This window comes from Lactuca serriola, chromosome 2, assembly GCF_051521515.1.
Source record: "Lactuca serriola cultivar US96UC23 chromosome 2, Lser_US96UC23_V15, whole genome shotgun sequence".
In the NCBI taxonomy this organism is placed as follows: Eukaryota; Viridiplantae; Streptophyta; class Magnoliopsida; order Asterales; family Asteraceae; genus Lactuca; species Lactuca serriola.
In genome coordinates, this window is record NC_136409.1 from 163,701,785 (window position 1) to 163,726,369 (window position 24,585).

Here is a 24,585-nt window from a genome sequence, read left to right on the forward strand (position 1 = left end):
TTAGCACCGACGGAGATGAAGGAGCTAATGATGCAACTTCAGGAGTTATTGGACAACGGTTTCATTAGACCTAGTTCATCGCCCTGGGGAGCTCCGGTGTTATTTGTAAAGAAGAAAGATGGAAGTATGAGAATGTGCATCGATTACAGAGAGCTGAACAAGGCAACAATAAAGAATAGATATCCGTTGCCGAGGATTGACGACCTGTTTGATCAATTCCAAGGTTCGAGCTATTTCTCGAAGATCGATCTTAGGTCAGGATATCATCAGCTGAAAGTAAGAGAGCAAGATATCGAGAAGACTGCATTCAGAACAAGATATGGACACTACGAGTTCTTGGTTATGTCGTTTGGACTAACCAATGCTCCAGCAGCGTTCATGGATTTGATGAATAGGGTTTGTAACCCGTTCCTTGATGAATCCGTGATAGTGTTCATAGACGACATTCTGATTTACTCGAAAAGCCAGGAGGAGCATGGCAGACACTTGCGAGAAGTGTTAGAAGTCTTGAAGAAGGAGAAGCTGTATGCTAAGTTCTCCAAATGTGATTTTTGGATTCGTGAAGTCCAATTATTGGGTCACGTGGTCAACCAAGAAGGGATAATGGTTGATCCAGCGAAGATCGAAGTTGTGACGAAGTGGGAACAACCGAAAAGTCCCACGGAGATTCGAAGCTTTTTAGGATTAGCCGGATATTACCGAAGGTTTATCCAAGGCTTTTCTTCGATCGCTAGTCCATTGTCAGCTTTGACCCACAAAGGAGCTACTTATGCTTGGGGTGAGAAGCATAAGGAAGCATTTGAGAAGCTAAAGGAGAAGCTATGCGAGGCACCGATACTTTCTCTACCCGATGGAGTTGAAGACTTCGCTGTCTATAGCGATGCGTCTGGGGTTGGATTGGGTTGTGTTTTGACCCAAAGAGAAAAGGTGATAGCATATGCGTCTCAACAGCTGAAAGAGCATGAAAAGAATTACCCGACTCATGATTTGGAGTTGGCAGCGGTAGTTTTCGCTCTGAAAATATGGAGGCATTACCTCTATGGCACGAAGTGCAAACTTTTCACTGATCATAAGAGTCTCCAATACCTCTTTAATCAGAAAGAATTGAATATGAGGCAACGACGCTGGCTAGAATTACTTAAAGACTACGACTGCGAGATACTTTACCACCCCGGTAAAGCTAATGTTGTTGCTGATGCTCTCAGTCGGAAAGTCAATCCTGAAAGGAAAAGGCCAAGAGCGTTGAGAATTGAAGTTGTCTCAACTATTTTGGAAAGTATAAAGAAAGCTCAGAGTGAAGCTTCTGAGAAGAATGACAGAAAGGAGGAACGTTTGGGCAAAACGTTGGTGTTCGGTGTAAACAGTCATGGACTGAAGGTGTTCCAAGATCGGATTTGGATACCTAAGACAGGAGGAGTCAGAGATCTTCTGATGGAAGAAGCTCACAAGACCATGTACTCGATTCATCTGGGTAGCACTAAAATGTATAGGGACCTGAAACCCTATTACTGGTGGCCGACGATGAAGCTTGATGTTGCAAAGTATGTGGCCGAGTGTGTGACTTGTGCGAGAGTCAAGACACAACATCATAAACCGTACGGGAGTTTAGAACCTTTGCCTGTGCCTATGGGTAAGTGGGAAGACATTGCTATGGATTTTGTCACTAAACTGCCCAGAACAAAGAATGGTCACGACATGATTTGGGTGGTCGTTGATCGATTCACTAAGAGTGCGCATTTCATAGCGGCCAGGGAGAAATGGTCTATGGAGAAGCTTGCGAATTCTTACGTGAAGGAAATTGTGAGGCTTCACGGTGTTCCGTTAACGATTGTGTCGGATCGTGATAGCCGTTTCACATCGAGGTTTTGGAAAAGTCTACAAGAGGAATTGGGTACCAAGTTGTGTTTAAGTACAGCTTACCATCCGCAGACTGATGGTCAGAGCGAACGAACGATACAAACACTTGAAGATATGCTGAGAGCATGTACCTTGGAATTCCTAGGTAATTGGGATGAACATTTACCGTTGGTAGAATTTTCCTATAATAATAGTTTCCACTCGAGCATTAAGATGGCACCGTACCAAGCTTTGTATGGACAGAAGTGTCGTACGCCGTCTTGTTGGCTTGAGGCTGGGGAAAAGCAGTTTATGGGACCGGAGTTGGTTCATCAAACTGCTGAAAAGTTGAAAATAATTAGGGAAAGAATGTTAGCGGCTCAGGATCGTCAAAAGAGCTATGCTGACAAGAAGCGGAGACCAATAACTTTTGAGGTTGGGGATTCGGTTTTGCTTAAAGTCTCGCCGTGGAAGGGACTTATAAGATTTGGTAAAAGGGGAAAGTTGAGTCCAAGGTTTATTGGACCATTTAAAGTTCTTCAGAGGATTGGGAACCAAGCTTACAAGCTCGAATTACCCGAAGAACTGAATGGAATTCACAACACTTTTCATGTGTGTTATTTGAGGAAGTTCACGGGAGAAGTTCCCGACATAATTCCAATTTCTGAATTGAGAATTGATGAGAACAAAAGGTTGGTCGAAGAACCAGAGGCAATTGTTGACCGAAAGACTAAGAAATTACGACGCAAGATGGTTGGGTTAGTGCTTGTCCGATGGAAACACACGAATGGGCCGAATCTCACCTGGGAGACGGAGAGTGACATGATGGGTCGCTATCTGCATTTGTTTGTTGATGTGTGATTCCGGGGACGGAATCATTCTAAGGTGGAGAGAATTGTAACGCCTGTGTTTCCGGGCTTGCCATATTTAGCAATATAATAGTCTAGGTTAACCTTTGTAACCCGTTTTGAAATAATAAGAATGTATTATTTGAGTATTATGTGTTTTGTGCTTAATTGCTTAATTATGTGGTCTGATTAATTAAGAATAAAAATAAGCGTCAAAATTTAAGTGTAAAATAAACTTAATATCTTTGGTTAATGTTGTAGTAGTTGAAACGAGGTTTCCGAATATATATAGAACGCCCAAATCTGACTTCGTATGAGGAAGTTATGATTTATCGAAGTTCCGGCTTAGCGGTATACAGCCTGTTTTACTCGATTTGAGATCGAGCGGTTGTTAGCCGAAGCAATCTAAATGAGAATCGAAGATCTCATTGTTGGTATCGAAGCGATAAAAAGTTAGGCGAGAACGGACGTCAAACGAAGAAGTTATGAATTTATAACGAAAGTTTCTGTCGTGGCCTATTAAAAATAATTAATAAAAATAAAGTCAAAATTAGCCGACGAAGTCTAAACGAAAGTCGTAGAGCGTGGTCTCACCTTTCCGTGGATATAAAGAACGTCGAAAACAGAGTTCGTATGAAGAAGTTATGAATTTCCGAAGTTTATTAATCATTTTGTATTTTTATTTAATTCAAAATCGGAGGCATTATCCGAAGCCGAGTCACCGGTGTAATCCGGAGTACGCCCCGCGTAAGAGGTTACGCTATCGCGTAACTCCGATAGTGTCGACACTTCGGATGACGCATGCAATGACGATTTCGGACGCGTACGCGCTGCGTACGCCTGTACGCCCCGCGTACTCCGAGGCTCCAGCCTCTATATAAAGGATCCGAAGACAGCCTCATTTCTTGTTCATTTTCTTCTCTTCTCTCTAGTCTTTTGCATCGTTTTTCGTGCCGAAGCTACCCCGAAGCCCCGGTATCATACTCTAGCCCCGAGGCAAGTCCCGAGATCCCGAAGATCCCGAGAAGCGCGGTTCCCGAGTCGAAGCTCTGCCCGCGAGGAGTTCGATTTTCGAGGAGATCTTCCAGATCTGCTGTGGATTACTACTTCTATAAGCCGTAGTGTTGTTGGATCGTCTTCTGATCAAGTGAGTGTGTAGTTATTTCTTCTAATACAATAATACGAAGTATTTTATATAAAAATACGTGCTATGTGTATATATTTGGTTGTGTTATGTGTGAATGAGTATTCACTCTCTTCTATCTTATAGATCTGCCTATTTCTTTATGAGATATGTGTTATGTGTGTGTGTGCCTCATCTGTTATGTGATATATGTGTTGATTAAAGCATGCTATATAGGTTTTCTTTAAACTACGTATGAAAATATATATTTTATCTACTAATATGTTGGGTAGAACATGGGTAGATAGTTGGTGTGTAATAAACAGATGAGAGGCCTCGATGTTGTTGTTGTTGTTGATCTAGTTATTCAGCGGAGTATGGATAACGACCATGGACTCTTTCTAGACAGTCCAGTGGAACGCTAGCAGGTTCATAACCTGTAGGTGTTGTGAACGATGTGTTCACCGGTGTACTCTATCCCCCTCATGGTTGCCTTTAGGATATCTATTGTCGAGGAAACCCCTTCGCAGTGATGTCCGTCCCGATGAAAATCCTAGATTAGGTCCCTTGAGATAGTTGTTTTAGGGACGTAAAGTGAGGATAACGGGAATGGGTAATCGGGATAGTGATTGGTTGGTGAAATTAAATATAACTTATTTATTGTGGGTTGAAAACCCTATATGCTCACCAGGCTCCCAAGCCTGACCCACTCAGTTTTATTTGTATTACAGGAAGTGGCACAAGGGCGTAAGATGGATGGATCATCTTGTTGTTTTGTTTACAAGTCTGTATATGTATATATTTGTTGAATGACTTGTAATGTTTATCGTTTATGCTTTATGGTCTGTATCGGAACATGACATCCCGAGTTTTGATTATATAATGAAATGCATCTCTTGATGAAATGCTTTGATAAATATTATTTTATCATGTTTTGTTTTGGGAACAAATTCCGCAACTCTTTCAAATCAAAAGGATTTACTCTGAAAATATTTAAAAGCATAAATGAAAATCGGTCTTTTCTGGCCGATATTTTGGGGATGTCACATACTCGTGAAGGGTGATTTAGTCATCTTTCCAAGCAAACAAGACTCGCACGTGTCATCTTCCCTAAGGTCGAATGACTCCAACACTCCATCCTTTTGGAGTTGGGCTATGCGTTTCTTGTTGACATGTCCAAGACGACAATGCCACAAGGATGCTTTATCCATACTAGTGGAAGAATCTATATTCAAAATATCATTTCCTAAGTTATCAACAATCATAACATTTTCATAAATTCCATTACATGGTATAGCTTCAAAGTAAAAGACACCATTTAGATAAGCCAAAATAGAACCATTCTCATTATTAAAAGAAAATCTAAAACCTTGTCTAAACAAACCATGAAATGAAATGATGTTTCTAGCCATTTCTGGCGAATAGCAACAATTGTTCAAATCTAAACATAAATTATTCCGAAGCACTAAAGAATACACTCCAATCTTGGTCACAGGCGACGATCTTCTGTTCCCCATGATTAGATTGATTCTTCCTTGCTCCACATCCCTACTTCTTCTTAGTCCCTGCACATTAGAACAAATGTGGTAACCACAACCGGTATCAAGAACCCAAGAAATAGCATGATTGGAATCGTTAGATTTAATTGTGTATATACCTGCGAAAGATGGCTTGTTCTTTCCTTCCTTGATGGCTTGCAGGTACTCTGGGCAGCTTCTCTTCCAATGTCCTATCTTGTGGCAGTGGTGGCACTCTGCCTCCTTAGGGTTAGGGCAGGGCTTAGCGGGATCAACTTTGGTCCCACTAGAAGAGACACCATCTCGGGCTTTAACCTTACGATAGTTCTTAGACGAGGCCTTCCTCTTCTTTCCCTTTCCTTGACCAATAGCCAAGACAGGAGCAGCGGGTGGATTGGGAGTCGGTGCAACAGACTTGTCTTTGAAGTTGCTCTCAGCGACCCTCAAGAGACCTTGGAGTTTGCTTAGGGTGACCTCCTCTTTGTTCATGTGGTAGGTCATCCTAAATTGATTGTACATTGGAGGCAAAGAGTGAAGCACCATGTCGATCGCCAAGTCTTCCCCAAAGTCAACATTTAACTTGCGAAGGCGGTCGACATACCTTTGCATCTTTTGCAGGTGCACGGTAAGAGATTCTCCATGACCCATCTTAGCAGAAATCATGTTAGTGAAAATCTCATAACGCTCTTGTCTCGCGTTCTGGTGGTATCTCTCCAATAAGTCTTGATGCATCTCGTACGGGTACATGTCCTCGTAGGACTTTTGGAATTCGGAGTTCATGGTGGCTATCATGATGCAATGTACCTTCGTTGCATCTCGCTCATGAGTTTCAAAAGCGGTAATTTCAGTCGGAGTAGCGATTTCAGGATTGATTTTCTCGAGCTTCTCATCGAGGACATACTCCTTATCCTCATAGCGAGCAATGGTGCGAATGTATCTTATCCATTCGCTAAAGTTCGTTCCATCGAAGGTGACCTTTTGGCAAAGGCTCATCAACGTGAAAGAACTAGCAGCAGCGTTGTTTGCGTTCGAAATCTACAAATAGAAAGGACAAAGATAGATTAGAATATAAATCCCTAATTACCACCCAATAAGAAAAATTAGGGCTAGGATCCAACAACAACATTTACATATTAGAAAAGGGATGCTGTAATCTAACATGCAAATAAATTGAAGGTAAGTGAATGACGATTCACTTATTCTCCGTCATAAAACCTAACTATTAGTCCTAAATGTATTGAGAATTCCTAGGATCGGATGAGATTCATTGAAACTATTCAATGGTGTGTTTAAATCTCGATATGCCCCTTTTGTTTGTGACTGGGATACCGAGGATCACAAAGCGGGTGTGAATTACCATGCAAATTCACATGGTGCCTTCATTGTAACGATCATCTATTCGACGTGCCGGTAAACCACACATGCTCCATCGAAATATGATAAACAATGAATCACCCTTTGCCACCTTTGCTTAGAACCAATTAGTGTGCCGGTAAACCACACACGCTCCACTAACTTCTTAGCAAGGGTGCAAAGTGTAATTTCATGGGATTGCATCAATTCACTTTTCCTAAAGTAACTAAGATTGGGAAATTTTAAAAATGTGTAGTGACTTTGTATTACTTATTATACTTTTAATGAGAGGATGAGGTTGCCCTATCCTACCCGTTCGGCTAACGACCCTCCACCGATCAAGCAAGCGGTGGGTGTGAGTGTACACCCATTAAGCGCCATTTTATAGGCCGCAACCTTATACCCACCTTATAGATCGGTTTCGTGAATGAGGCCTACTAACGGTAAGACTAGCATTTTAGTTATATATATATATATATATATATATATATATATATATATATTATTCTTGTAATATTATATTAGTATAGGGTTGTATTTTAAACATTTTAAAATCTAGGGTTTGAAATTTAAATTGTCTAAATTAAATCATTTAATCACAAAATATAAATTTCAAAACTTGAGGACAAGGTTTAAACATTTAAAACATGGAGGATAGAATAACAAATAATTTCAATTAACAATTAATTTCCTAATTATCTATATTTGATTTATTCAAGATTTCTTTCAAGATAATTACCAAAATAATCAAAATAATTAATTAATTATCATATAAGGAAATTAAATATTTTATTAGTTGATAAATATCTTTAACTAGATCAAGATAATAGTCATATATATCAAAAAAATCGGATTAGGATTGATGTAATATGATTAAGGTAAGTTTCCATAAGATAATCATGAAGAAATCCTGAATCTTTTCATTCCTGACGCTTGAACTCGTCGAGTTCCCAACTGGACTCGTCGAGTCAGGCCAACTCGTCGAGTCCACCATGGGACTCGTCGAGTTCATGACTCAGAAACACAAAATCGAATTTTTCAGTTAAGTTTCATACAAACAAGCAACAATTTAATAGAAACCAATCTAGTCTCTGATACCACTGATGAGTTTTAGCCATAAGAACTTTCCTATGTGCGAATGCAAAACCCTAATGCTTGGATCTAGGCTTTCTAATTAAACATGCTTTGAATCCAAGACTTCTAATGACTATTTAGGAATAAGAACAATGTTAAAACAGATCTAGAATCATACCTTTGAATTCTTTGTTGATCTTGTTGTCTTGGAGCTTCTAGAGTCACAATTGTCACTCCTCTAATGGCTTACAAACACCAAATAGCAAGGAGGGTGATTTGGGAGAGAGGAGAAGGGAGGAAATCGGCCAGGGTTTCTATACTTTAGATCAAGTCCCGATTTCCTTATGCCACAGGGTCTATTTATACTAGTAGACTCCTTAAGGATTACAACCTAAACCCTAATTGGATAATCTTCTCTTAAAGCTATCCAAATCCATTCCTTAGATAACCCCTTGGACGATTTGAAGCTATCCCAAGCTTCTAGAATCCGTCCAATACATATCTATATGGATTTACAGTCTAAAGTTTAACTATCAAACAATTGACAGTTTATACCCTCGTATTTAATTAATCTCTTTAAGTCACCAAATTAAATCCAATTAATTCTATGACTTATATTAATCAAATAACAATATATTATTCTTTATATTATTCTCATAATATACTAATAATATTTACTCTCTCTTAATAAATCATCCTATCAAGTTGCTATGGTGAAGGCAACCCAAAAGGACCATGCACAACCGGATCAAATACTTGCCTAATATAGTTGCAACCTTAGACACTATTCCAACATTAATATGATTGGCAACGAGAGTTACTTACTCCTTCTCAATGGTTAAAAGTGAAAGATGTCATAAAAGAGGATTGGCATCAATTTATTTTCCGAAGTAAGACACGTATTATGGGGTTACTTTGTTCAATGGAATTGGAATAAAATAATAAACATCAAATTCTCGTCTTATTAGATTATAGTGAAGTTTTTAGAATAAAGACCTAATCCAAATATGGAATTTAGAACCCATGGGATTGGCAGTAAAACTTTCGACATAACTATATGTTCACTGTGCATCATGATATCCCTTTTATATTCTGAGCAATTATGAACTCGGATCTACCCTTTTGACATCTATGATGAGCCAAATGATTTGGTCTCCCTTGACCCTCCTATGATTTTGCAATGTGATAACGAACTAGTTAGGTATAAATCAATAACAGGAGTTAGAGGACAAATTAGTTACAAATGTGTAAGGAGTGTAGGTATTTACTTCTGCCATTTATCCCGTCAACTGGTTTTTCTGCAGAATACTACATCTACACCTTCCAACAACACCCATTAGATGATTATAATGATGAAAAATTGTTTGTTGAATTAGCCCTAATGAGATTGCAACAAAGAGATGAGGAGCTGATGTGTACGGGTGTTGAATCTGTCAAGACCAAATTTGATTCTCAATAGACGTTCCCCGATAAAAAAGAATTAAAAATGGACATGAGTTATGAGCAAATGGTAATTTGGGCACATTGTAACAAACTACAATGTTTTTGAAGCAAAAAAGGTATAGAACGATGGCTTAAATAGATAATTGTGAAGAAAAATAAGTAATGAATAGTCCGAATGCCATTTTCATCAAGTGTTTAAACTACAATGTTTAAACACATGTTTGTCGGTAATTTAATCTGAAATTTGTATTGTAACAAATAGATGACCAACGGTTTTTAACAAAATTGGTTACATGAATTGAGATTTACTCCTAAAGAAGTTGATAGTGTATTTTATATTTGTAATAATCAACTAACCACATATGCAAGTTACACCACGATACTGAGAACTCTGAGTCCTAGGTCTTCTCCTACTATTTCTCACCTGCTTCTAATGTTGCTGCCCTAATTCTTTTTCGTCTACTACACTTCCATATATAGCAGCATCGAACCACTGATGTTGCTGCAGGAAGTGATCTGTATCATTCTCCAGAAAGGACTGCATATATTGTCGTTGAGGGAAGTGTAGGAAGACTGGCGTGGAATTGATGCCAATATGAGAGGCTTAGAAGAGATAGAGAAGGGAAAGATGTTATAAGAAGGAGAATGGGAACGGGTGGGAAAGCATACGGAGGGAGATTAAGATGTGATAAATTGTATATAAGTTTTAATTTGACTTTTTGAGCTAATACAATTATGGGAAAGTAGTAATAAATAAAATACGGGGCATTCTAAGAATCATAAGCCGCTGTAGCACATTTAAAACATAACATCTGCCACTTTGGGGGCATAACTCACTCCTCTAAACCAGGAGTCCAGGTTCAAGTCCTGGCAGCGGCATTTTATCTTTTTTTTTTTTTAATCTGTTTTTTCTCCCAGTTTTTTATACTTCTTATATACTATAATTTTCCTTTTGATTTGTGAATAATAAATAATATTATAAACTATTTCAACATACACAAATTTATTTTTTCTTTTAGAAAAGTTAATATCTTTTTAATTGATTTCGGAAAATGAACTTTCCTAATAAGCGTTTCCAGTCCAGCTTTTGTGAAACGACTCATCTCTTTTTGTGAATTAAAATAAGATTTTGACTCATTCCTAAGAGTCGACGCATGCGAACCTCCATGAACATGTGGGTTGGGCAGTGGTTGGGTTTGAACACAGTTTAATGAGTTATTCACAATATCTTTCACATGTCTTATTAAGACATCTCAGATGGTACTAAAAGTTAATGCGTAAATAACAAGGTAAATACTTCTGTAAAAAAAAACTACTAATGACATTATATATATATATATATATATATATATATATATATATATATATATATATATATATACACAGACACACACACAAGGTTATAACCCGTGGGCACCACAGATGAATAATTTAAAAATAATTTTAATTAAATTATAACTTAAATTCTTTTAGTCTTCAAAGCTTAGAGCTTGATATTGCGATAAATTTTCTTTTTAGAAAAATGATCAAAACATGTATCTGAATCTGATTGCTCGTTATCTACACTTTCCCTGTTATCATCTCCAGATTTTATAAAATTCAAAAGGGTTCTTTGTGTAGGATCCGATACACCACTGCCACCTTTATCTTCATTAAAACGAGACATATGCAATCCTACAAAAAGAAATTATTATCGTTAATAAACATTATTAGTTTATATAAATTAATTTTTTTACATTAAACATTAGCGATTAATCTAAGTGATACAGGAAGTCTAGCCTTGAGAAGCTTTGAAGCATGCTTCAGTATATCTTTACTTGACCTTATATAACTCTGAAAAGTCATCGCTCAAGTTCTCACCTAAAAATTTCAATATTTTTATCTCTTGGCTGTGTGAAAAAGACAAAAATGCCCTTCTATCAAAAAAGAACGAAATTGTACCTCAAATGATGCGGCTTTTAGTTTGAGTGTCAATGTCTTTCCATGTATACCTTGTTTCTCCATGTCAGCAGAAAAAAATGATAAAATGATAAATGACCTAACTTCTGATTAAAAAAGGTCTCATATTTAGTTGCAGAAAATGTTCTCTCATTGCTCATACTTTTTCGTGATCTAACATTCGGTGCTTCTGTTCCCCCAAGTCCTAACCCTACAGACACAAATAACTCTACATTGTACAAAAACCATCAGGGGTAGTATTGTCTTTTTACCAACAAAAATTAAAATTTCAAAAAAAACAATACCTGCAGATGCAGATGAAGGAGAGAATCGTGCAAAAAGTAAGGAGTTTTTCTGCAACAAATCTTCACATGTCTTGATCTCAAATACAACTTTTAAGATATGCTCTGTTACTTTTCCAATTCCCCCAATCTAAAAGATGAATTTTGGTAAGAAAAAAAAGTGAAATTAGGATAAAGGATATATAAGTCATTATGCACTACCTTTCGTATAGGAAGTGAGGATATAAATGTCATTATAGCAACGCAATCATTAGGTAAAACAAACTGTCTGTTTGGCTTGTTTTTATCTGAGAAAACTTTTGCAAGTAACCGATTTGGAGCAACTCCAGCACTGCATGTTAATCCAGTAGCTTTATACACATTTTCGCTAAGCTCTTCACTAACCTTTTTATAAATATTAAAAAAGAAAAAGATTTACAATTTTTATTTTTTTCAACATATATGAAAAGAAAGAAAAAAATTGACTCACTTTTCCACCAGATAGAATTTTGTGATATCCAGGTATGCTTCATCAAGACTTGTAGTAGTGAAATCTGGATCATATTAACGATAGACTGGATTGAAGTTAGAGGAGAATTTATGAAATATTTCATGAAAGAAAAGTATTTAGAGTGAAATGAGAAACCATTTCTTTCTTCTTCAATCCACATCTCTTCTCGAAGAAGATTTAAAAAAAAAAAAAAAAATCCAAATTCAGTCTTTCATATTAGGTATGGATTTTAATGATACACACAAGCCTCTATTCTGCATGTACAAATATCATTTCGCAGTCCTAAAGCTTTCAACTTTAAACCACACATTCAAACAGCTCTGAAAAAGATGTATTAGAACAAAGCTAAGTGACACACTCACGTGAATATTAATAAACCATGGAGGAGGAGCATTGTCTGTCATTCCTAACGCTTCTTTTGGTTCTTGTGATGAGGTAATTGGATTTATCTCTCTAAGTTTTACCTGTGTAACCCAAAGTAGATCTAATTTACAAATCTTCATGAGCATAATATGGAAATATGTTGGCATCATTCTCTAATTAGTAACACTACTAGAAACATGGCTTTTAGAGACGGAAGAATCCGTCGCTATTCCGTCACTAAATGTTGTTTGCGATGGATCAGCGACGGATTGACTCCATAGGTAATTATAACGTGGCAAATAACTCAGCGAGGGTTTTAGTGACGGATCCGTTTTTTCTTGCGACAAATTTAGTGACAGAATATCCGTCGCTAAATGTCACTCAATACATTTACTCAGGGCATTAGCGACAAAATTTGTTAAAGTCATTCCGTCGCTATTTTGTCACAAATTTCCATGATCTATTTTTTTTTCGTAGCTAATCCCTTTGCAAATTTCATATACTATTTTTTTTTCCGTCGCTGATCTGTCGCAAACGTTAGACATGATTTTTTTCCGTAGCTAATCCTTTGCAAAATTCATACATTAATTTTTTTTCCGTCGCTGATCCATCACAAGCTTTAGACATGATTTTTTTCCGTAGCTAATCCCTCGCAAAATTCATGCATTAAATTTTTTTTGTCACTAATCCGTCGCGAACTTGTAATATCATTCTTTTTATTATGATTCTAAAAGAAAAAAATACTACAATCATCAAATTATTATGCTAAAAAACATCAAATAATGATACAACCAAACATTACAATACCAAAACGATCAAAGTTTACCAAAGTATCATTCAAAAAAGATCCAAAAACAAAATTGTCCACATAACATCAAACTCCAATAGTTGAGAACATTTTAACACCAAGAAATCCAAAGTATGCAAAAGAGGTACAAATAGAAGAAAAAAAAAAGTTTAACCTTCAAAATAAGCATCGGGAAATGAGTTTTCACATAACATAACTTCAAAATAACATTTTAGTTGCTATCTTCATTTCATGTTCATCCAATCATCTTTGGTTTTCATTCCTATAAAACATTATTTAAAACAATCAAATACATCAAATACAAAACGTTAACAAGTCATTCAAAAACATCAAATACTAATGGTTAACATCATATTACCTCTAATTTTCAATTTCCCATCATATTTTGCAAGGCTGCATACATCTATTGCTGCAGCTTTGGCATCCATTTCCTCACGCATTTGTTGATGATTTCTCGTTGTCGATCTTCTGTTATTATATAATTCAACTGCAAGGGTAAAACTGTCATTTCACATGTATTTAGACAGAAAAATAAAACCCGACAGTTTGAAACTACAAGGGTAAAAAGTCATTTACCCATCCGACAATATTAAGGTCTTTCTCGATAAACTGTCTTCTCTGTTGCTCTACCACTCTGCATATACTCTACAAAAAAAAAAAAAAAAAAAACAAAAAACAAAACAAAACAAAATAGTAATTTCATTCATTTATTTCTTTACTTAGTAAGAAAAAAAAGTAATACCTGGAGCAAGATAGCCAAAAGTTCCAGCTACAATTGTTGTGATATGAGATTCTTCATCTTCCGAGAGTTTTGCAAGACCAAAATCAGAAACCCTTTTGTAGCTCCCATAATCACAGCATTAAGTCGAGCATCCCAACCTAAAAGCTCAGATTTTTTTGCAAAAAGAAAAAACATTTTTTCAAGAAAATGGAAATTGAAGAAAAAGGTGTTTGTAATGTTGATTTTTAATTTCTTACCACCAGATAAGTAATCATATATTAACAATTTTGAAGTTGGAGAGTTGCAATAGCCTCTTAGATTTACTAGATATCTGTGTTTAATGCTTCCAAGAATTTCAAGCTCTCTTTCAATGAATCGATCAAATCCTTCGTTTAATTTTACTATTCTTTTAATGCAAATACGTTTCCAATTCCATCATCCATTGATAGTTCCAAATCCTCCAGCTCCAGTTACATGTTATTCGTTTAAAGTTTCCAGCTTTTTTATAATATCTTTTGAAGGGTATGGTAAGTCTCCATGAAACATCACAATCGATGCACCTGAAGAACAAATAAAAAAAAAAGATAGAAATTTAAGGGTGGATTCAAGAAATGGAAGTATATGATATGATCTTTAATTGTTATTAGAAATAAAAATAGAAATGAAATTCACCTCCACCAACATCTACTGCAAGACCTTTGGCATCATTTTTACCGAGTTTTTTTGTAAAGAAAACAACCCTAGAAACACATAAGTGCAACAAGAAGCAATGCCTCCCAGAGTTTTTCTTTACATTCTGGCTTCCTGTTTTTATAAAATGTACATTTATTAATTCTAAAACATAAAATGGTAAGTAATCTATTGATTTAAACAAGGAAAATGAATGTAATAGTGTAGTAGATAACATAGAGATATTAGTTTACGCAATAAGAAACTTTTATGTAATATTTTGTAGATTAAGAAGTAATTTTAGTAGAGTTTTTATGAAAATGTACAGAAACAGTTATCTTCAATATTTGGATGAAACTTTTAGGCAGTAGATTAGAAGAAAGATACAAGACTGTTTATAAATTTGGAATTTAAGGTAAAGGGTAGTTGGGTTAATTAAAGTCAACTAAACATAGTTTGACTGAAATTAAAAAGTTATAAAGAAAACCTGTAGGCTGTGAGCCTGTTGAACTTCCATCATCATCTTTACATAACTGATTAATATGCTTCCCACACAAGCCATGGTTTCCAAGAAAACTGCAAATAAGCAACAAACAATTACAATTTTCTCCTATAATGTGTATACACAATTATATAAGCAAGAAATGAGAGTCAAAACTCACGAGGCAGTTCCAAATTGGTCAAGAACACCATTAGATGGAATTGGCCCTGCTAGAAAATTGTTGGAGACATTGCTTCATGATATAACAGAGTCAACACAAAAGTCAACATACAAAAAAGTTTTAGAAAAAGTCAAAAGGGACTGAAGAATGACGAATGAAGATAAGCATATACTTACAAATTCAAAAGGCTCCTCAAATTCCCAAGTGATGTGGGAATTTTTCCACTCAAAGAGTTGCTAGAAACATCCTTGCATCATACACAAACAAACCCTAGTTTTAACTTTTAAGAAGAAGAAAAAAATTTATTTACTATGGACAATATTTAAGTAACTTACAATGTTTGAAGATTCAAAAGATTTCCTATTTCAGTAGGAATAAACCCACTTAAGTAATTATTCTGCATCATTTGAACATCTTTATTTTTACATTAATTTTGTTTTAGCAGATAACATCCCAATTTTTTTAGTACAGCTGGCATCTGTGGCAAACTGATACGAAGACCATACTAAATGGCTTCTCTTCTCTTACTCAAATCACAAACTCAAATGCTTCTGAAAATCATCAAGATGAACTTTATTTAACATGTGAAAGATGGTTCTGTGCTCAAAGATAATCCCTCGGTTGATAGTTTCAGGGTTTCCAAGCGATGAAAAATCTTTACAGGTACAAAGGGTATTATCGTCTTTTCACATGTTCCCTCTAGGAATTTATTTAACTTAACAATAACTTGTAGGAAGTTCGGCCAGTCAAGGAGGTCTGTCCTTTGCTGTTAAAAGCAATCCAGTCTCTCCTTCCATACTGTGAGTATCATTCACTATCATTTTGACCAAAATGCCCTCCCACTAGTTCCATTTAGGAAACAAAATTCCATAACTTTTGATCCTATAATCTTATTTCACAGATTCATCTTTTGGGGAACACCATTTGAAACTTTTTGAATTTATAAAAAGGGCTTGCACGAAAGTGATGAAGATTTTAACTGCAATTCAGACAAGGCATGCGTATTCTTTTGGTGACCAAAATGTCCTCCCACTAGTCATGGATTTCTGCTTAAATAAAATAACAGATCTTGAACCAGAGATAATGTCATTTGATCAGTTTCTGATTCAATGCATGTCAATGGCAAAAATTGTTCTTGAATGCAAAGAATACAAACCAATCATGACTAGACGTGTGGTAAATGAGAAAGTAGTAACCCTTGAGCAAAGAAAGAAAAACATTTCTAGAGCTGTTGCAGGGGTACTTTCGTCTCTTTTGTCCAATGAAAGAGTTGTACTCTTGTTTAATGTATTGATAAGAAGGTAGGTGAAAATTTGTCCTTTTTACTGTTTTATAGGATGGAATTGGAGAAGGAATGGAATGACTTATTGACTCCATTCCATTGGAATGAAAGAAAGATATTTGTTTTGTAAAGATAATTGATTTCTGTGAAAGACTTTCAAGCAAAACCAAGCTTCCAAGATCCAAACAGCACTAGTGCTATATCAACCTTTGCAACTCATAGATTTATTTCCTGAGGGTAATATTGTCCAACTAACCCAAATTCGCCCTAACAACCACCTAAATTACCCAGCAACACTGCAACAGGGTCTGACCAAGCCATGAGTTCAGAGCCTCAATACAGTCAGGGAAGAGACAGAGAGAGGTGAGTGGACGCAGGTTTGGTAACAAAAAAAGGTACAATTATAATGAAAGAATTATTTAACGAGGGTATAATTGTCAATAAGTATAATTATAAGTGGATGAATAAAAATTTGTCTGTGGAAGAATCACCCCCCATTAGTACTTTGGTGAATATCATCAATCAACTAAACAAGAAAAAGGATATAAAAACCAAAATCATCCGTAAAGAACTCCTTATGTGTGATGGTTGAAAAATAACTAATCAGGTATAGCTTTTTTTGCTTCACCAAAAAATTAAACGGAAAATTAAAAGAAAGTCACTAAAAGAGGTTTTGTGATGCCTTTCAGGAAGTGGCACCTTCTTCTGTGGCACCCAAATTGTATTCATAGCAATTTGAACCAAAATTACCTCAAATTTAATCAAATTCCATCAATTGTAACATCAATTCACAGCAAGTACTATCATCTAACACATATAACACATAACAATGGCCTAAAATTATGCAATTCATCCACAAAAGTTCAAAATTACCTCAAAGTTATTCAAATTTGTAAGAATAAGAGCTTGAATGGGATGACCACCACAGTTTTCTAGCAACCAATAGATCAAACAGCGTTGGCACGAAATCACGAGTCAACGAGGAAGGGAGACAGACCGAGAGGAAAGCCACGCGGATATTCTTTGGCGTTGCTTCAAGTAAACTTCAATGAGAGGCAATACAGGTAATTGAGGCGACGCAGGTGACAGTGGTGGAGGTGATTTCCATGGTGGAGGATGCAATTGAGTCAACGCATTGCGATTTAACGCTTTGGGAGGAAATCGTGCTTAGGGCTTTCAGACGGAATGAAATTAAAACGAATGAACGTAAAGAGAAAAGAGAGCGAAACGAGAAAAAAAAAGGCGTGGGCCTTTCAGCGATCGATTGACGAGGCCCAAGAAAAAAATCCCATGTTTTTAAAAAAATCCATGGCAGTTCCCTAGCTAAAAATCTTTAACTTGCGACGGATTAGCAAGGGATTTCTTTTTGTCGAAAAAGTTAGATCAATCCGTCTCTAAGCCCTCGCTGACCCATCACTAAATTTCTAAAATTAATTGAGTTGAAGGATTTTGTGAAATTTGTAGCTGATCGCTCGGAAAACATACGCTAATTAGCTACAGAAGGCTTTCGTCGCTAATTCCGTCGCAGAAGGTTTGGTTTCTAGTAGTGTAAACGGTGAAGATAAAAGGGTATGTTACCTGAAAATATTCTCCTTCATGATAAATGAATTTTGGTATAGTATGATATTTGAAAAACAAATCAAGGAGTATTACCTTTTCAAAAAAACCAACAAAAAATGAAAGAAGAAAGTAAAAGGTCTTAAGTTCAAAGAATGTTAGCGACTAAAATTGTTTACAAACTAAAGTATTTACCTAATTTCTATACAGCAGCAAGAAAAGACCTAGAAATCTCTTCATCCTTCAAGTCTGTTCCCATCTAGAGAGCAAAAAGAAAAATAAAAGGAGTGACAATCATTAATTCCACATCAGGGAATCTGAAAACCACCCAAAGCAATGAAAACCCCTATATAAAAGAAATGTAAAATTGGAACATACATAGGGTTTGAAAGTGAGAGAGGTGGAGTGGGTCAAAGATTCAGGTAGAAAACATACAGGGAGAGAATCATCAGATCCGCAATAAGCATTTCATGTAAGGCATGAAAGATCTAATCCACCATGGAAAGTAACGAAAACAAAAACCATTCAAAACCATAACAACCATAGGCGATTAGCTTCCCGATCAACAAATTCATGATTAATTGATGCTCGGTTACTTGCGTTAAGAATCGTGTTTGCTAGAACTTCAAGAAGATTAAACAAAACTTACAATAGAAGGAGCCAAGCACTAGAATAATGTTGTATCAGCAAAAGTGGTAGTAGTTGATGCACAAATCAAAGTGTTTATCTTCATCCTGGGCGCTAGGGTTTTAAAGAGCTATTTAAGACCATTTTAATTAAGCATTATTTAAATACTTATTCAAAATATTGAATAAGTATTATTTAAATATTAGGAACAGATTGTGACTTAAACATGACATTATCACATATAATGTACCTATTTAAGACCATTTTAATTAAGCATTATTTAAATATTAGGACTAAAGTGTAGCCTTAAACATGGCATTATAAAATATGATATAAATTTTTGCTTTTTGTTTGACCAAATGACCTATGATTTAAAAAAAAACAACTGAAGAACAAGAAAACCGTGATATAAAAAGAAGAACCAGAAAACTAAAAACCGAACAACTGAAGATTTTACATAAGTAAATTGTGGCAACTAAAGCATCTTAACATAGTATGCTTTATATGATTTTATCACATCCTACATTATAATCTTTTTCACTACAAAAATATAAGTCTTTCACGACATTTGAGGCGTGCCCTCTCTCTTAAATAATTAAGAGGGGAATGAAATCCCCCAAAAAATTTAAGTACCTCGCCTTCCTCTACATCGTCACTCTCTCCTCTAGATCTCAACACGCCGGACATAATTCTCTCCCTTCGTTCTCTCTACAAACTCTAAGTCACCCCTCAACTTCCTTTATATTTTTTTAGAACATTTAATATCGTGACATGCAAAAATGTGTGTCGTCTTTCTTTATGATAAAGACTTTATTGACACACAATGCGTAGCGTGTTGTAAATACGTGTCGTAAGCTTGTGACACACAAATGTGTGCCGCCCTCCTTTATGATTGGGGATTTAATGACACCTATTTGCATGTCATCCGTACCTCTTTATCATACACAATCTGTGTCATTAAAGTGGTTGTTTTCTAGTAATGATATATTGTTCCACATAATTATTGATGCATCAATACTCATGAAAATATCATATTTTCCTCCTTTTGTTTAAACTTAAAAAATACCAACGTGCTTTAAATGTCATATTTTCGTTTAAACTCAAAAAATACCATCATGAATTGCTTTATCTGCTTATTATAACATCCTTCTTTATTGGCTTGTTATAGCATCCCACATGATTAATATAAATGTGTGAAAACCACTAGAAATTATTGTTTTTTCTTAATTTTGTTAAACTAAAAGTTAGTAGTGTATTTTGTGTTTTCATTTTTATAGAATCCTACATGAATATAGATGTATCAAATCCATTTGAAAATATCATATTTCCTATTTTAGTAAAGTAAAAAAATAGCAATGTACTTTTCTTTATTTGCTTCTTGTAGCATCTTACTGATGGGTTTTAGGCAAAAGAACAATCCTATGTGCTCATACAAATTTGAAACATAACAATAATACTTAATCCTATATGGCCTCAAACTTGTGAGAGTAAATAAAACACTTCTATTTAACCACCATATTGATTACTCATTATTATCGTTTATTGTTTCAGAAAATCAACTTATTACTCAAATTACAACAATAGATATCCCATGCATAAAGCATGCACACTATGTTTCCTATGGTCCTTACTTTGTGAAATAGATCAATTGAAAAACCTTTTCAATGATGCTTATTTCACAATTCCCAATCCTTATCATTAGTGTAAGAACGCAAGGTTCTTTGCCGCTATTAGAATATGCTAGATTCTAACATCTTATGCAACGATCCTTTCGTAAAGTCATAGCACAAAAGTCACCAAGACTTAGCTAATGAAATTATGAAGTACTCTATCGGAAATTGTTACAAGACAATTCCATAGACGTGAAGTCTCACATTCAAAGTACATTCATTTGAACATCCTTCCTGCATAAAAGTTTCTAATCTAGGCATAGACTCTCAATATCCAACTCCCAATATGGAAACATTTCCACATTTGCCATAGGACAACTCATTCTTAATAGAATCTTATCTATTCATAATAATGTCGATATGGTCCATCCAATACCATACTTCCAACTACTCACAAGCGACCAATCCTCAATGAACTTTGGATCGTCCTTTGATAGTTGTTTAATTATTTTAGTCAAAACCAATTCTTGTCCTTTTTCCCTCTTAATGTGCTAGACATTTGGAAAATTTTAGAATGGTAAAATATTATAACATTTGCAATCGATCCTATACCCAAAGCGTATGGGACACGATGCATAATGTCTTACATAAAGATATGATACTTTACCAATCTTTTGCCATAATATTTTATGTGTCATGTTCTCACAATTCGAACTATGAAGAGGGATGTCGTAATCATAATCGAAATTTGAGAACACACAATGTATCCTTTGACTGAAAATATTAAAATTTCTCAATCTAAGCTTTAGATTTTGAAACGAAGTATAATATTCTCTCCCTTAATTATAGCAAAACAACTTTTCAGCCCATGCAACTTTGCAAATGGAATCTTTGTTTTTCTATAATTAATATTGCTAACTTGCAATACTCGCCATAATAATCATACAAGCATATCACTTATGCTCCCACTATCATGATTATCGTATAAGCATAACACTTATGCTCCCACTAGCTTTGACATGTATTTAGAAAACAAATGAACTTCCAAAAAACAATGACTATTGGATTTCTGAAATTCATATTTCTAATACCAGATGCTTCGATAAGCCTTTATCTAAGCTTCTTAAACTTATACACCTTTGCCTTAGATAGCTCATATGTGTGCTTAAACAATTTAGAACTTATGTTACCAAGTTCCAAATGTTCAAACTAATTGCCAAATCTCACAATTCGAACTATGGAAAGGGATGCCGTAACCATAATCGAATTTGAGAATACAATTTTCACAATTGCTATCTTCTTAAGATCTTTCTTAGTGAAAGCATTTCCTCACAGTCATTTTCATGAAGGAGGGAATCTTATGAAACTTAGATTTTATGGTGTACGAGTTCCTATCCATGTGAATTTGCTAAAACCAAGGTTTGCGACAAATCCAAACTCATATGGAGTGAACTTTCTTTATCTTGATTTCTTGCCTTATGGTGAGTGTCCACCATGTCTTCCAAGTAGTTTAGTAACTTGTCCTTACATATCAATGTACTTTCCATTGACTAAGGCGCTAGTATGCGTTCAAATGAGAACTCATAGAACTCACATACACAATTAACTCAATTGGAATGGCAAAGAAACAAAATAATGTCAACACGATAGGTTGTAAACCTCAAGTCGTGTGCTAGTGATGATCGATAAGGTTTATTCTTGGTTTGTTCTTGAAACCTTTCAAGACCATTAATACTCCCACTAACTCCTTGACATATAAGATTCTCTTGTCAAGAAACATTTCTTGACAAAGCAAATATTCAAGAGTTAGTGTAGTTCTTATCAAGACAAAACACTTCACATAATTGGTCCTAGTTGGTCTTTGTCTTATCCAAGACAGCACAACTTACCAATTTCAAATGTGCAAGAATAAGAAATTTTTTCCAAATTCCACATTTGATGAGTGTTATAAACCTACTTAAGACTTTTCACTCAATGTCACAATCTTGACTCTAAGACTTGATATTTGAACGAAGTATGATTGACTTCTTGATTTAACCATTTCTACAATTCTCGATTCCTCTTCTTAGACATGTAATTGCACTAAGACTCACTTAGAGGATCAATTGAGACATGGTTCTTAATCATTAAGACTTATCATAAAACACAATAAAAGGTACTCTCCCTTCTTCTTAGAATAGAGAAACTTTTATCTTTCTACCTACTTTATTCTTCTTTATTCGTTCTACTATTCATTGAAACTCTTTCAATCAACTCAGAATTACACTTAATCTTATAAGTATAATCATATTTACTACACTTTAGTAATTCATGACGAATATCTTTGTCAATCTTGTGGTGCACTTGATCAACGCACAACCCAGTGTACTTGATCTCCTAGTCCTTCAATTGACACTTTGTCAAAGAATTAGTCTAAATTTCTCAAATGGGAAAGATTTTCATTCATCATACAATACACGTTGCATGATTCCAAGTTTCTGTCCAATTGAAACTTTGGCGATGAGAAACACTCCCTATTTGGTAAACTTTTGATATTTCCACAAATAATATAATTAAGAATCAAATCCATTATTGCTAATAATAGAAACATTCAAACATCAATTTTTCATACATGCCATTGCAAGGATAAATAAATAAGATAAAATCAAAAATCATTCTATTGCGGAAAAAATTTGACCTTACAAAGCAATTCAATTGAGAAACTATGTTATTACATATTTCTTAACAATTTATTCTGACTCCAAGTAGTAGCTCAAGAACCCAATCTTCAAGTAATGCGATCGAAATCCATTTCTTCACGATCAGGTTCAGCTCACTTCTTCCCTTAAGCTTCCTCTCTTTTCTTCGATCCTACAAAACATCAAAATGTAATCTTATCACATCATGTATTAAGAATCTAGAATAGGAACTTAAAAAGTTAGATAATGGATTTTACCTGAAGTAGAGCCATACGTCTTGACTCTCCCATCTCTTAGATCTCTCAGGTAAATAGAGCAGCTTCGTCCCCAATGCCCCTTCTCTTGGAAATAAAAGCAAATGGACTCCTTTGGCACAGCACATTGGACAATCACAGACTTAGTTCTTTCTAGACTTCCAATGTTGCCAGTGTCCATTGAAGTTTGGGAGTTTGATTCACCATACAAATTTGCTTGACCAGCATGCCAAATCATTGCTGATTGAGCAGCTATAAGCAAATAGGTGAGATCAATTAGGGTCATGTCGTGGTCCATCATATAGTATATTGGATTGGTGTCTAAGTCCATAACTATTTTGGTATGTACTTGACCCGATGGTGCATGGTCCTTTTGGGTTGCCTTTACCAAAGCAACTTGATTGGAGAAATAAATAGAGAGAGAGGTTATTATGATTTATTAATATGTTATAAGAATAATATATTAAAGGAGAAATCATATTTGTTTAATTAATATTGGTCAATAATTAATTAAGAATTAATTTTGTGATCAAATGTAATTAATTAAACTAGAGGGGCTGAATTGTAATTATGTGATAGTTACAAAATAAGGTATGGGTTATCCTAAGGATATGTTGGACGAATTTGAGGTGATAAGGGCCTTAGAATTCGACCATGATACGGATTCAAGGCTTATCTTATGGGTTGCTTGGTAAGCAAGCAACTAGATAAGGATAAGGACTGAAACCCTATCTCTACACCTATATAAACCCCCTTTTGCTCTTGATTTCGTCCAGACCTTCCCAAGGCATCTTAGGGACGAAATCTTATACCTCTCCTCTCTCTTTATACCTTCTCCATTTGCTCTTGGTGTTTGTAAGCCATTAGAGGAGTGACACTTGTGACTTTAAGCCTTCCAAAGTCAATACAAGGAGATTTGGGATTGTTATTGCTACATAACAATCAAGGTAACATTATAAACCTATTCTCATGTTAATATGATAACTTAAATGCTAGAATTAGGGTTTATAGTCTTGGATAACTTGCATGTACAATAGAGAAACCTAGATCCAAGCATTAGGGTTTGTATGAGCACATAGGATGTCTTATGACTAAAACCCATCAGTGGTATCAGAGCCTAGACTGGTTTCAATTGTATTTATGCATTACATGTTCAAAAAATTTGATTTTTGATATTCTGGAGGCTGGACTCGTCGAGTCCATAGCTGAACTCGCCGAGTCCATGTAGACTCGACGAGTCTAAGCCTGACTCGACGAGTCAACTCGTCAGATGGAGGGTATTTTGCGATTTCTTGTTGTTTTGCTTATGGATAGTTACCTTATTATATTAGATCAATATAAATCCGATTTTATGATATATTTGACTATATTCTTGATCTAGTTGAAGATATTTATCAATTAATAAGATAATTGTTTCCTTATGTGATAAT

At 35.3% G+C, this 24,585-nt stretch overlaps 1 protein-coding gene and 1 pseudogene across 2 annotated transcripts in view; both read right to left on the reverse strand.

Moving 5' to 3' along the window:
• Nucleotides 1–10,642: 10,642 nt before the first annotated feature.
• Nucleotides 10,643–12,328, reverse strand: LOC145089734 (DNA polymerase kappa-like). Its single transcript, XM_079028130.1, has 5 exons — nt 12,287–12,328; nt 11,636–11,818; nt 11,438–11,564; nt 11,136–11,361; nt 10,643–10,868 (listed from the first exon to the last, which is right to left on the reverse strand). Exons 1-4 carry the CDS (start codon nt 12,326–12,328, stop codon nt 11,165–11,167), a joined length of 549 nt encoding a protein of 182 aa, XP_078884256.1. The 3' UTR covers nt 10,643–10,868; nt 11,136–11,164.
• Nucleotides 12,329–13,147: 819 nt separating this feature from the next.
• LOC145089735 (LRR receptor-like serine/threonine-protein kinase FEI 1) overlaps nt 13,148–24,585 on the reverse strand; it is a 30,009-nt pseudogene continuing 18,571 nt past the window's right edge. Inside the window, exons 2-12 of the transcript XR_013701403.1 lie at nt 18,195–18,245; nt 18,008–18,082; nt 17,303–17,401; nt 15,324–15,394; nt 15,148–15,219; nt 14,973–15,061; nt 14,489–14,620; nt 13,838–14,376; nt 13,672–13,740; nt 13,454–13,582; nt 13,148–13,357 (exon numbers count right to left, since the gene is read on the reverse strand). The product of XR_013701403.1 is annotated as an LRR receptor-like serine/threonine-protein kinase FEI 1 (transcript). The remainder of the gene's footprint in view (nt 13,358–13,453; nt 13,583–13,671; nt 13,741–13,837; nt 14,377–14,488; nt 14,621–14,972; nt 15,062–15,147; nt 15,220–15,323; nt 15,395–17,302; nt 17,402–18,007; nt 18,083–18,194; nt 18,246–24,585) is intronic.